Genomic DNA, 13,308 nt, shown 5'->3' on the forward strand with positions numbered 1-13,308 from the left:
TGAACGCAAACAATGGCATCGCTCCTCGGTAATTGGGGGGATACAGTGTCTAACCAGCACTATAGGCAGCCAGCGAGCCGCGCCAGAGCTGCACTGAACACCAAGCGGACCCTAATAGGGTTACACCCCTCCTACAAAATAGGAACACCCGCCAGTGACCCGGGATACATATGAGCACCGTGTGCAGCCTCTTTACTGCGCAATTATCCGATCGTCCTCCAGAAGTCTACAGTCTCTTTGCATATAGAAGGTACTTGGTTCCCTATCCCACTCGTCAGACCCAAAGCCATACCAAAAACGGGGCTCAGGATCCTGAGGACGGGAGAATGTGCACATGCTCAATCTCATAGACCTTATTATCCCGCAGGCCCCTATAGACCCCATCATTCTGCTGACCCCCGAAGACCCTATTATCCTGCTGTTCCCCATAGACCCCATCATCCTGCTGGCCCCCATAGACCCTATTATCCTGCTGTCCCCCGTAGACCCCATTATCCTGCTGTCCCCCATAGACCCTATTATCCTGCTGGTCCCTATTGACCCTATTATCCTGCTGGCCCCCATAGACCCCATTATCCTGCTGTCCCCCCGTAGACCCCATTATCCTGCTGTCCCCCATCGACCCCATTATCCTGCTGTCCCCCATAGACCCTATTATCCTGCTGGTCCCTATTGACCCTATTATCCTACTAGTCCCTATTGACCCTATTATCCTACTAGTCCCTATTGACCCTATTATCCTGCTGTTCCCTATAGACCCATTATCCTGCTGTCCCCCATAGACCCTATTATCCTGCTGTCCCCCATAGACCCTATTATGCTGCTGGCCCCTATTGACCCCATTATCCTGCTGGTCCCCCATAGACCCCATTATCCTGCTGTCCCCCATAGACCCCATTATCCTGCTGTTCCCCATAGACCCCATTATCCTGCTGTCCCCCATAGACCCTATTATCCTGCTGTCCCCCATAGACCCTATTGTCCTGCTGACCCCTATTGACCCTATTATCCTGCTGTCCCCCATAGACCCCATTATCCTGCTGGCCCCCATAGACCCTATTATCCTGCTGTTCCCCATAGACCCCATTCTTCTGCTTTCCCCCATAGACCCTATTATCCTGCTGTCCCCCATAGACCCTATTATCCTGCTGGTCCCTATTGACCCTATTATCCTGCTGGCCCCCATAGACCCCATTATCCTGCTGTCCCCCCGTAGACCCCATTATCCTGCTGTCCCCCATCGACCCCATTATCCTGCTGTCCCCCATAGACCCTATTATCCCGATGGTCCCTATTGACCCTATTATCTTGCTAGTCCCTATTGACCCTATTATCCTGCTCGTCCCCATAGACCCCATTATCCTGCTGTTCCCCATAGACCCCATTATCCTGCTGTTCCCTATAGACCCATTATCCTGCTGTCCCCCATAGACCCTATTATCCTGCTGTTCCCCATAGACCCCATTCTTCTGCTTTCCCCCATAGACCCTATTATCCTGCTGTCCCCCATAGACCCTATTATCCTGCTGGTCCCTATTGACCCTATTATCCTGCTGGCCCCCATAGACCCCATTATCCTGCTGTCCCCCCGTAGACCCCATTATCCTGCTGTCCCCCATCGACCCCATTATCCTGCTGTCCCCCATAGACCCTATTATCCCGATGGTCCCTATTGACCCTATTATCTTGCTAGTCCCTATTGACCCTATTATCCTGCTCGTCCCCATAGACCCCATTATCCTGCTGTTCCCCATAGACCCCATTATCCTGCTGTTCCCTATAGACCCATTATCCTGCTGTCCCCCATAGACCCTATTATCCTGCTGTCCCCCATAGACCCCATTATCCTGCTGGTCCCTATTGACCCCATTATCCTGCTGGCCCCCATAGACCCCATTATCCTGCTGTCCCCCATCGACCCCATTATCCTGCTGGCCCCCATAGACCCCATTATCCTGCTGTCCCCCATCGACCCCATTATCCTGCTGTCCCCCATCGACCCTATTATCCTGCTGGTCCCTATTGACCCTATTATCCTGCTGGTCCCCATAGACCCCATTATCCTGCTGTTCCCCATAGACCCCATTATCCTGCTGTTCGCCATAGATCCCATTATTCTGCTGTCCCCCATAGACCCTATTATCCTGCTGTCCCCCATAGACCCTATTATCCTGCTGTCCCCCATAGACCCTATTATCCTGCTGTCCCCCATAGACCCTATTATCCTGCTGGTCCCTATTGACCCTATTATCCTGCTGGCCCCCATAGACCCCATTATCCTGCTGTTCCCCATAGACCCCATTATCCTGCTGTCCCCCATAGACCCTATTATCCGGCTATCCCCCATAGACCCTATTATCCGGCTGGTCCCTATTGACCCTATTATCCTGCTGGTCCCTATAGACCCCATTATCCTGCTGGCCCCCATAGACCCCATTATCCTGCTGGCCCCTATAGACCCCATTATCCTGCTGGCCCCCATAGACTCCATTATCCTGCTGGCCCCCATAGACCCCATTATCCTGCTGTTCCCCATAGACCCCATTATCCTGCTGTCCCCCATAGACCCTATTATCCTGCTGTCCCCCATAGGCCCTATTATCCGGCTGTCCCCCATAGACCCTATTATCCTGCTGGTCCCTATTGACCGTATTATCCTGCTGGTCCCTATAGACCCCATTATCCTGCTGGCCCCCATAGACCCCATTATCCTGCTGTCACCAGTAGACCCCATTATGCTGCTGGCCCCCATAGACCCCATTATCCTGCTGGCCCCTATAGACCCCATTATCCTGCTGACCCCCATAGACCCTATTATCCTGCTGGTCCTTATAGACCCCAATATCTTGCTGGTCCTCATTATACTGCTCATCCTCACAAACTTTTCCAACCTAGAACACCATCCAGACACATTTTGTTACCAGTTTTTCTGCCATTTTATTACTTAAAGGCCACGGCCCCACTATCAGTATTCGGTCAGTATTCGGTCAGTATTTTTTCTCAGGAGTGGGAGCCAAAACCAGGTGAGGAACAATCAGAGAAAAAGGTAGAATAGAAACAAGTCACCAATTCTGTATTTATCACCCACTCCTGAGAACAAATACTGATCGAATACTGATAGTGGGGCCGTGGCCTAAGATTTTTTTTTATTACAATGACTCCCCCATTACAAATGTTATATTAGCGCGTATGACTGTCATAAAGGGGGCGCTCGCTCGGGACCCTCCTACATGAGCTATAGTATTGAGTGAGTAGCGGCCGTTCCCTAGAGGGGGCGACGTGCAGCGTTACATTTCCTTACGGCTCAATCCCTGCTTCATATCTGTATAAAAGCCCGGAGACCTCCCGACCTGCGGCTTCAATTCCTCCCCATTTTCACAAACTCCGGTTGCTGTCAGGAATTAGAACATCTCCGTTATCAGTAACGTGAGGCCGTTGCTTTGCGTTTCTTTTCTTTTTTGCTGCTGGCAGAAACGTAACATTTTGCCATATTTTGTAAAATCACCCAAAACTATGCATTTTTTTTCCACCAAAATAAATCCACCATGGCCGAAATCTGTCTCCTTTTCTGATACTTTGCTACAATGTATCAGCAGCGTGTATAAAGTATCTGTTTAGAAGACAGAAGAGATAGGAGAATGCATACAATTGTAACAAACCCGCAGCTGTGAGATGCACTAGATCTATACAGGTTGTCAGTGGCTGGACGCATACGCTCCTTTTCTGTCATCTTGCGAATGATGAAATATCCCAGTATAAGTTATATTATAAAGATTCAGAACTTTACAATATGCAAAAAAAACAAACAAACACAGGACTGCCCCTTTAAATGTTAATGTCTTCTCATCTGAGCCCCTATTTAATATAATTACTGGTCAAGAGACTGGGACTCACCTTCCATGTGCCGGAGAATTACATCGTACTCCTAAGAATTTACCAGCTTATATGGCCAGATGGGACCAGACCTGAGCGAGGAGCCTGCAGGACCCTCCGTGCGGCTCCTCTCCTCACTTTATATGCCCGGATGATGTTCTGCTACTTGAGAGGGGAAGGAAGAATCAAGATTAAGGTTTGTCTTACCTGGAAAAAAGCAGATAAACCTTCTAGAAGACGAGAGCGACACTTGTGCACGGCGAGGCCGCCCGCCCTCCGGCCGTGAGGAGTCTGCCCGAACCTGATACAGAGGAGCCATACAATATTTATACCTGAAGGACAAAGGCTCCACGTGTCCGGGCGCTGCTGCATATCCAAGCAGGTCCTACGTGCCGACTCCACATATACAATCAATAATGTGCCATCAGAGCCTGTTCACACGGCGCGTTATCACTGGCCCTGCGTGGTCCTCACCGTCTGTAAGGGAAGCAGCATTTCCCTCTGTCATACAATTCTTTTCGGTTTTGTTACATTTGTTCCCAGGAAAGAGGAGTGAGACGGGAGAGTACACGGAAAACCGAGGGTCTGTACGCCATGCAAGGGGGGTGTCCGGAGAAAAGTCAACAAGACCTATCCATAGAACAGGTGATGACTTGTGTATCGGGGGCTCCGACCACTGGGGGCCGCACCAATCAGCAGAATGCGGCACTAATATCCCCCGTCAGTGCACATGCTCGACCGCCGCTCCATTCATTGTCTATAGGATTGCGCTCCGCTTTTTCCAGGAGCCCTCATAGAGAATCAATGGCGTGGTGGTCGAACAGGTGTGCTACCACTTCATTCTAATGGGGATAAACGTGCCCCCTTCTGCCAATCGGTCGGACCCCCATAGACCCATAAGTTGTCACCAATCCTGTGGACAGAAGGTAAGTTCTTTTCACTGGACAATCCCTTTAAGGCTCCAATACACGTTCCAAAAATCGTCCCAATCCAAAAACTTGTGTTTGGGGCCCCCTGCGTCCCCCAGAAAGATGATGTCAGAGGAGAGACGCCCAATCCTCTATTTCTCTTGGGAGGAACCTGACAGATGCCGATTCCACATATACAGCATACGTGCACGCTCCCCCTAACCTAGCATGCCTGTGTATAAGGGAATCTTTAGCTACTGTGATTGCGGTAGGAAGAAAAATGGGGTCTCTGTAAGCAGTGATTGGAGGGGGTCTCATCGGTTGGGCCATGAATAGGCGCAGAGCTGAGGTACCCGGGAGCGGCCACTACACAGTGTACAGAGTTGTGTTGTTTCGCTCCATGTAGTGTTTATATCCGGCCACCACCGGAGCTCGTAACAGCTGATCAGTGGGGGCACCGGGCTTCGGACCCCATCTATCTGATATTGATGGATAGCTAATCAGTATCCCAATACTGGAAAACCCCTTTAATATTAAGCCCTAAATCACCCCAAGAATCCAAGCGGATCGGTCACCGGATTTCTCAGTGCAATCTGCAGACATTATTATATATTTCCAAGGCTGGATGCAGATTTGGAGCAAGAAAATCAGCTGCAATTTTTGAGGCAAAATTGCTACAAATTTGCAACAGAATTGGCATGTGGGTTTTGCAGCAAATATTGTTACTGAATTGCTGCGGACTTTACCCCGTGCAACGTAAGAGCGACGTCCGCACAGAATTCCGCCAAAACAATTGACATGCTGCGGGGTTTTTGTGCGTCAGTTTCCATGCAGATAATAAACAAAACGTGAAGATGAGTTCTGATACATGTCATCTGAATTCCGCTACATAATCCACATGGAAAACTGCAGGTAACATCCTACGTGTGCACTCAGCCTTACAGCTGATGAGGCCGAAAATCCGCAGCGTAATAAAGCGGCAGCTTCTGGGAAGATTGATTTGTGGTTAAATCCACAGAGTCTCAATTCTTTGTGCAGATTTCACTATTTGCGATGGGAAGAACAAAATTTGCATCGAATCCACTGTAGATTTTGCTACAGAAAATATGCACGAAAATATGCAAAGTGTGAACCTAGCTTAGTGGTTCCATAATTAATATACATATACCCTCAATGGAAAAATGAATAAATTAACTACAAACACATCGCAGACGGGGAACTAATCGCTACAGAACCCAATTTAGGTTCCTGACAAGATGACAGTGTCGCCCCGCACGGAGCGTGTTTAGATTTGTGAGAGTTTTTTTAACCTGATTACAACAAATGACATTTCCTTGACTGTTTTCTATGATGTGTTCATTATTATTAGCTTCGCCGCTCATTATTACAAGTGACTTAAGTTCCTGAGCCTGATTAATTAATCACTGAAGATATTTTAAGATACTTATGATAATTTACTTTCCTTTTGATTTGCAAATAATAAAAACATTTCTGCTTCTGCTGACAGATCCTTGCAGGTTACGGTAATTACGCGGCTTTTTATGTCCATGATTGGGGCACCAATTAAAAAAGTACAAAGGGGAAAATTAAAAGAGAAAAGTAATTTCTGACTTTACAAAGGGTTTTCTATGATTAAAAAAAAAAAAAAAGTTTTACTTTGTTACCTTCAATCTGCGCCGGGTTGTGTCTGCTGCTGAATGTCATTCTCATTAGCTTTAGTTGGGATCAGCTGCGATATCAGCAACACGGACCATGAACAAGAACGGCCCTGCTGACGAAGATATTCTTATTCATTACATGGTTTTTTTAAACAATGGACATCACCTTTAACCATTGCTCAATGCACAGAAATGAGATCTGTCCTGAGAGGCCTGTTACTGAGTTCAAGCCCATGAGTGTGAGTGCAGCTCTGGAGTATAATACAGGATGTAACTCAGGATCAGTAATGTAATGTATGTACACAGTGACTGCACCAGCAGAATAGAGAGTGCAGCTCTGGAGTATAATACAGGATGTAACTCAGGATCAGTAATGTAATGTATGTACACAGTGACTGCACCAGCAGAATAGTGAGTGCAGCTCTGGAGGATAATACAGGATGTAACTCAGGATCAGTAATGTAATGTATGTACACAGTGACTACACCAGCAGAATAGTGAGTGCAGCTCTGGAGTATAATACAGGATGTAACTCAGGATCAGTAATGTAATGTATGTACACAGTGACTCCATCAGCAGAATAGTGAGTGCAGCTCTGGAGAATAATACAGGATGTAACTCAGGATCAGTAATGTAATATATGTACACAGTGACTGCACCAGCAGAATAGTGAGTGCAGCTCTGGAGTATAATACAGGATGTAACTTGGGATCAGTAATGTAATGTATGTACACAGTGACTGCACCAGCAGAATAGTGAGTGCAGCTCTGGAGTATAATACAGGATGTAACTCAGGATCAGTAATGTAATGTATGTACACAGTGACTGCACCAGCAGAATAGTGAGTGCAGCTCTGGAGTATAATACAGGATGTAACTTGGGATCAGTAATGTAATGTATGTACACAGTGACTGCACCAGCAGAATAGTGAGTGCAGCTCTGGAGTATAATACAAGATGTAACTTGGGATCAGTAATGTAATGTATGTACACAGTGACTCCATCAGCAGAATAGTGAGTGCAGCTCTGGAGAATAATACAGGATGTAACTCAGGATCAGTAATGTAATATATGTACACAGTGACTGCACCAGCAGAATAGTGAGTGCAGCTCTGGAGTATAATACAGGATGTAACTTGGGATCAGTAATGTAATGTATGTACACAGTGACTGCACCAGCAGAATAGTGAGTGCAGCTCTGGAGTATAATACAAGATGTAACTCAGGATCAGTAATGTAATGTATGTACACAGTGACTGCACCAGCAGAATAGTGAGTGCAGCTCTGGAGTATAATACAGGATGTAACTCAGGATCAGTAATGTAATGTATGTACACAGTGACTGCACCAGCAGAATAGTGAGTGCAGCTCTGGAGTATAATACAGGATGTAACTCAGGATGAGTAATGTAATGTATGTACACAGTGACTGCACCAGCAGAATAGTGAGTGCAGCTCTGGAGTATAATACAGGATGTAACTCAGGATCAGTAATGTAATGTATGTACACAGTGACTGCACCAGCAGAATAGTGAGTGCAGCTCTGGAGTATAATACAGGAGGTAACTCAGGATCAGTAATGTAATGTATGTACACAGTGACTGCACCAGCAGAATAGTGAGTGCAGCTCTGGAGTATAATACAGGATGTAACTCAGGATCAGTACAAGTAATGTATTTACAAGGTAGATTAGCTCATTATGCAGATTATATGGCTGAAAGATGATCATGTCATTAAAAAGCATTTGAGAAGTGTTGATGAATGTAAGATAACATTTTTTTCTCCTCTTGGTATTTTGCAGCACAGATGCCACCTCCGGACGAGGTCTAACCTTAGAAGAAATGAAGAAAAGTTTCCAGTATCCACCAATAGACAAGAATGGTAAGTACAGATGTCTCCTCTGCAGTAATGACATAATCACCATGTTGTTCTTCATTGTAAGGAGCTGAAAATCTGAATGTTTATTTTAAGACAAGTACAGCTGTTATTTCTAGAGGAAGTCTGGACTCTACAGCTTCAAGCTGTTATCTGGAGGTTTGTTTATTTAAGGCGTGAGATATATATATACACTGCTCAAAAAAAAATAAAAGGAACCCTGAAATACCCCCTCCTAGATCTGAAGGAATGAAATCTTCTCATTGAATACTTTGTTCTGTACAAAGCTGAATGTGCTGACAACAAAATCACACAAAAATCATCAATGGAAATCACATTTATTAACCAATGGAGGCCTGGATTTGGAGTCACCCCCAAAATTAAAGTGGAAAAACACACTACAGGCCGATCCAACTGTGATGTAATGTCCTTAAAACAAGTCAAAATGAGGCTGAGTATTGTGTGTGGCCTCCACGTGCCTGTATGACCTCCCTACAACGCCTGGGCATGCTCCTGATGAGGCTCAGTATTGTGTGTGGCCTCCACGTGCCTGTATGACCTCCCTACAACGCCTGGGCATGCTCCTGATGAGTCTCAGTATTGTGTGTGGCCTCCACGTGCCTGTATGACCTCCCTACAACGCCTGGGCATGCTCCTGATGAGGCTCAGTATTGTGTGTGGCCTCCACGTGCCTGTATGACCTCCCTACAATGCCTGGGCATGCTCCTGATGAGGCTCAGTATTGTGTGTGGCCTCCACGTGCCTGTATGACCTCCCTACAACGCCTGGGCATGCTCCTGATGAGGCTGAATATTGTGTGTGGCCTCCACGTGCCTGTATGACCTCCCTACAACGCCTGGGCATGCTCCTGATGAGTCTCAGTATTGTGTGTGGCCTCCACGTGCCGGTATGACCTCCCTACAACGCCTGGGCATGCTCCTGATGAGGCTCAGTATTGTGTGTGGCCTCCACGTGCCTGTATGACCTCCCTACAACGCCTGGGCATGCTCCTGATGAGGCTGAATATTGTGTGTGGCCTCCACGTGCCTGTATGACCTCCCTACAACGCCTGGGCATGCTCCTGATGAGGCTGAGTATTGTGTGTGGCCTCCTCGTGCCTGTATGACCTCCCTACAACGCCTGGGCATGCTCCTGATGAGGCTGAGTATTGTGTGTGGCCTCCTCGTGCCTGTATGACCTCCCTACAACGCCTGGGCGTGCTCCTGATGAGGCTGAATATTGTGTGTGGCCTCCACGTGCCTGTATGACCTCCCTACAAAGCCTGGGCATGCTCCTGATGAGGCTGAGTATTGTGTGCGGCCTCCACGTGCCTGTATGACCTCCCTACAACGCCTGGGCATGCTCCTGATGAGGCTGAGTATTGTGTGTGGCCTCCACGTGCCTGTATGACCTCCCTACAACGCCTGGGCATGCTCCTGATGAGGCTGAGTATTGTGTGTGGCCTCCACGTGCCTGTATGACCTCCCTACAACGCCTGGGCATGCTCCTGATGAGGCTGAATATTGTGTGTGGCCTCCACGTACCTGTATGACCTCCCTACAACGCCTGGACATGCTCCTGATGAGGCGGAGTATTGTGTGTGGCCTCCACGTGCCTGTATGACCTCTCTACAACGCCTGGGCATGCTCCTGATGAGGCTGAGTATTGTGTGTGGCCTCCATGTGCCTGTATGACCTCTCTACAATGCCTGGGCATGCTCCTGATGAGGCTGAGTATTGTGTGTGGCCTCCATGTGCCTGTATGACCTCTCTACAATGCCTGGGCATGCTCCTGATGAGGTTGAGTATTGTGTGTGGCCTCCACGTGCCTGTATGACCTCCCTACAACGCCTGGGCATGCTCCTGATGAGGCTGAATATTGTGTGTGGCCTCCACGTACCTGTATGACCTCCCTACAACGCCTGGACATGCTCCTGATGAGGCGGAGTATTGTGTGTGGCCTCCACGTGCCTGTATGACCTCTCTACAACGCCTGGGCATGCTCCTGATGAGGCTGAGTATTGTGTGTGGCCTCCACGTGCCTGTATGACCTCTCTACAATGCCTGGGCATGCTCCTGATGAGGCTGAGTATTGTGTGTGGCCTCCACGTGCCTGTATGACCTCTCTACAATGCCTGGGCATGCTCCTGATGAGGCTGAGTATTGTGTGTGGCCTCCACGTGCCGGTATGACCTCCCTACAACGCCTGGGCATGCTTCTGATGAGGCAGAGTATTGTGTGTGGCCTCCACGTGCCTGTATGACCTCTCTACAACGTCTGGGCATGCTTCTGATGAGGCTGAGTATTGTGTGTGGCCTCCACGTGCCTGTATGACCTCTCTACAATGCCTGGGCATGCTCCTGATGAGGCTGAGTATTGTGTGTGGCCTCCACGTGCCGGTTTGACCTCCCTACAACGCCTGGGCATGCTCCTGATGAGGCTGAGTATTGTGTGTGGCCTCCGCGTGCCTGTATGACCTCTCTACACCGCCTGGGCATGCTCCTGATGAGGCTGAGTATTGTGTGTGGCCTCCACGTGCCTGTATGACCTCCCTACAACACCTGAGCATGCTCCTGATGAGGCTGAGTATTGTGTGTGGCCTCCACGTGCCTGTATGACCTCCCTACAATGCCTGGGCATGCTCCTGATGAGGCTGAGTATTGTGTGTGGCCTCCACGTGCCTGTATGACCTCTCCCTACAACGCCTGGGCATGCTCCTGATGAGGCTGAGTATTGTGTGTGGCCTCCACGTGCCTGTATGACCTCTCTACAACGCCTGGGCATGCTCCTGATGAGGCTCAGTATTGTGTGTGGCCTCCACGTGCCTGTATGACCTCCCTACAACGCCTGGGCATGCTCCTGATGAGGTTGTGGATGGTCTCCTGTGGGATCTCCTCCCAGACCTGGACTAAAGCATCCGCCAACTCCTGGACAGTCTGTGGTGCAACGTGACGTTGGTGGATGGAGCGAGACATGATGTCCCAGATGTGCTCAATTGTATTCAGGTCTGGGGAACGGGCGGGCCAGTCCATAGCTTCAATGCCTTCATCTTGCAGGAACTGCTGACACACTCCAGCCACATGAGGTCTGGCATTGTCCTGCATTAGGAGGAACCCAGGGCCAACCGCACCAGCATATGGTCTCACAAGGGGTCTGAGGATCTCATCTCGGTACCTAATGGCAGTCAGGCTACCTCTGGCGAGTACATGGAGGGCTGTGCGGCCCTCCAAAGAAATGCCACCCCACACCATTACTGACCCACTGCCAAACCGGTCATGCTGAAGGATGTTGCAGGCAGCAGATCGCTCTCCACGGCGTCTCCAGACTCTGTCACGTCTGTCACATGTGCTCAGTGTGAACCTGCTTTTATCTGTGAAGAGCACAGGGCGCCAGTGGTGACTTTGCCAATCCTGGTGTTCTGTGGCAAATGCCAAGCTTCTTGCACGGTGTTGGTCTGTGAGCACAACCCCCATCTGTGGACGTCAGGCCCTCATACCACCCATCATATATAATATATGGACTTTCTACTGACTTCTAGAAGGTATTGATCACTGTTAAGATTCGCCCCAAAATAAAGAGATGCGGAGTTCCTCTGCTAAGATCTGTTAGTGGGAGAACGTGGAATCGGGTGTTATTTTTCCTGCAGTGCCCCTACAGGGGGAATAAAGCATTACACAGTTGTTAATTAAATCAATGCAAAGATTTTCAGTCAGCCACAGACTGGACCTATCTCTATAAAGCAAAACTCTCGTTCGTCAGGTGAAATGATTTTTAAGTTTGCTTAAAAACCATCATTCTCGGCAGCACAAAAGTCTTGTGTGAACAGGCGACAGCTATGATATTCTGTGCATACAGAACGACCGTTTTACTGATGGTACTATCCAACACAACATGTAGTGGATCGGCAGGTCATTTCATAGCCTAGTTAGAGCAAACGACTGATAATACAATCGTTCTGTGCGCAAAGAAAGCCATTGTTCTCGGCAGCACATGTTAACACACATTGATGTGCTGCCGAGAACGATGATTTCATTCAAACATAAAAATCATTTCACCCAACAAACAACCATCTTTATTGTTTATCCGGTGATTGGCAGCCTGTTTAGACAGACCGATAATCGTGAAACGAGCAGTCCCAATTATCGCCACGCGCGTCACGTCGATGTGTACAGCAGACTTCTGCTTGATGGTCATGCGAGATGGAGGCTTTCTCACGTGTCGCGCACGCTGCATTTACTTTATTTCCCTTCATCTCGCAGGTTATGTGTCTGATCCCATGAGCACAATGCGATTTCATTCTTGCTGCAGGAGCAGCAGCTTCGAAGACAGTAACTGACAGATGGAGCCGTTACTGCCGGTGACGATATCCCGGTGAAAAGGGCGAGCGCAGCGCCACCTGACAGCCCGGAGGGAAGTGTTTGCACACAGCAGTCATCTTTATTTTTCATTAATGTTGGATAATTCATCTTTATGGCTTTGTTTTGCTCTTGTTTCATTACATGATGCGGCTGTGAGCTTATATCCAATGTAACCTGGCACAAAACCATCAGATCCCTGGAACGTCACCTAACACGAGCCGCGCCGACGTTCCCGTCTGAATGGTTACCTACAGAACGTTTATGTTATATATTAATACATTAAAAAATGTAAAACATTGCTCTGTCTTCTGTTTTATGTCCTTTATTCCCCCCCGTGATAAACTCTACTTAACCCGTGTTACATAAAATATGCATTCAACTTTGTAACATTTCTTATTAGGGAAAGATGCATCTTCAAGACCTTCAAGAAAAAGAGAACAAAAAGACTTCAAAAAACGTCCTGAATCATAAAATTACAAAATTTTATTGGTGAAAATAAATCGGTAATGAGAATCATAAACTCAGACATCAAAATTAAAAACAATGGAGGAGCACCAGTGTGGAGCAAAAAACATTTGTCAATAAGAGAAAATAGGCTGCCAAACCAAAGTATGTTCAATATCAAAATAATAGAGCATT

At 47.9% G+C, this 13,308-nt stretch overlaps 1 protein-coding gene across 1 annotated transcript in view; it reads left to right on the plus strand.

Annotated features, from left to right (window-relative positions):
- The window catches only part of TNNI3K (TNNI3 interacting kinase), a 266,835-nt gene extending 253,952 nt beyond the window's left edge, over positions 1-12,883 (plus strand). Inside the window, exons 24-25 of the mRNA XM_073643899.1 lie at positions 8,239-8,318; positions 12,571-12,883. Of these exons, the coding sequence (XP_073500000.1) occupies positions 8,239-8,318; positions 12,571-12,647 (157 nt within the window). The 3' untranslated portion in view covers positions 12,648-12,883. The remainder of the gene's footprint in view (positions 1-8,238; positions 8,319-12,570) is intronic.
- Positions 12,884-13,308: the final 425 nt, after the last annotated feature.

The sequence above is a fragment of the Phyllobates terribilis genome, unplaced genomic scaffold (genome assembly GCF_046119375.1).
Source record: "Phyllobates terribilis strain yellow unplaced genomic scaffold, ASM4611937v1 Scaffold_8__6_contigs__length_399053987, whole genome shotgun sequence".
Lineage (NCBI taxonomy): Eukaryota > Metazoa > Chordata > Amphibia > Anura > Dendrobatidae > Phyllobates > Phyllobates terribilis.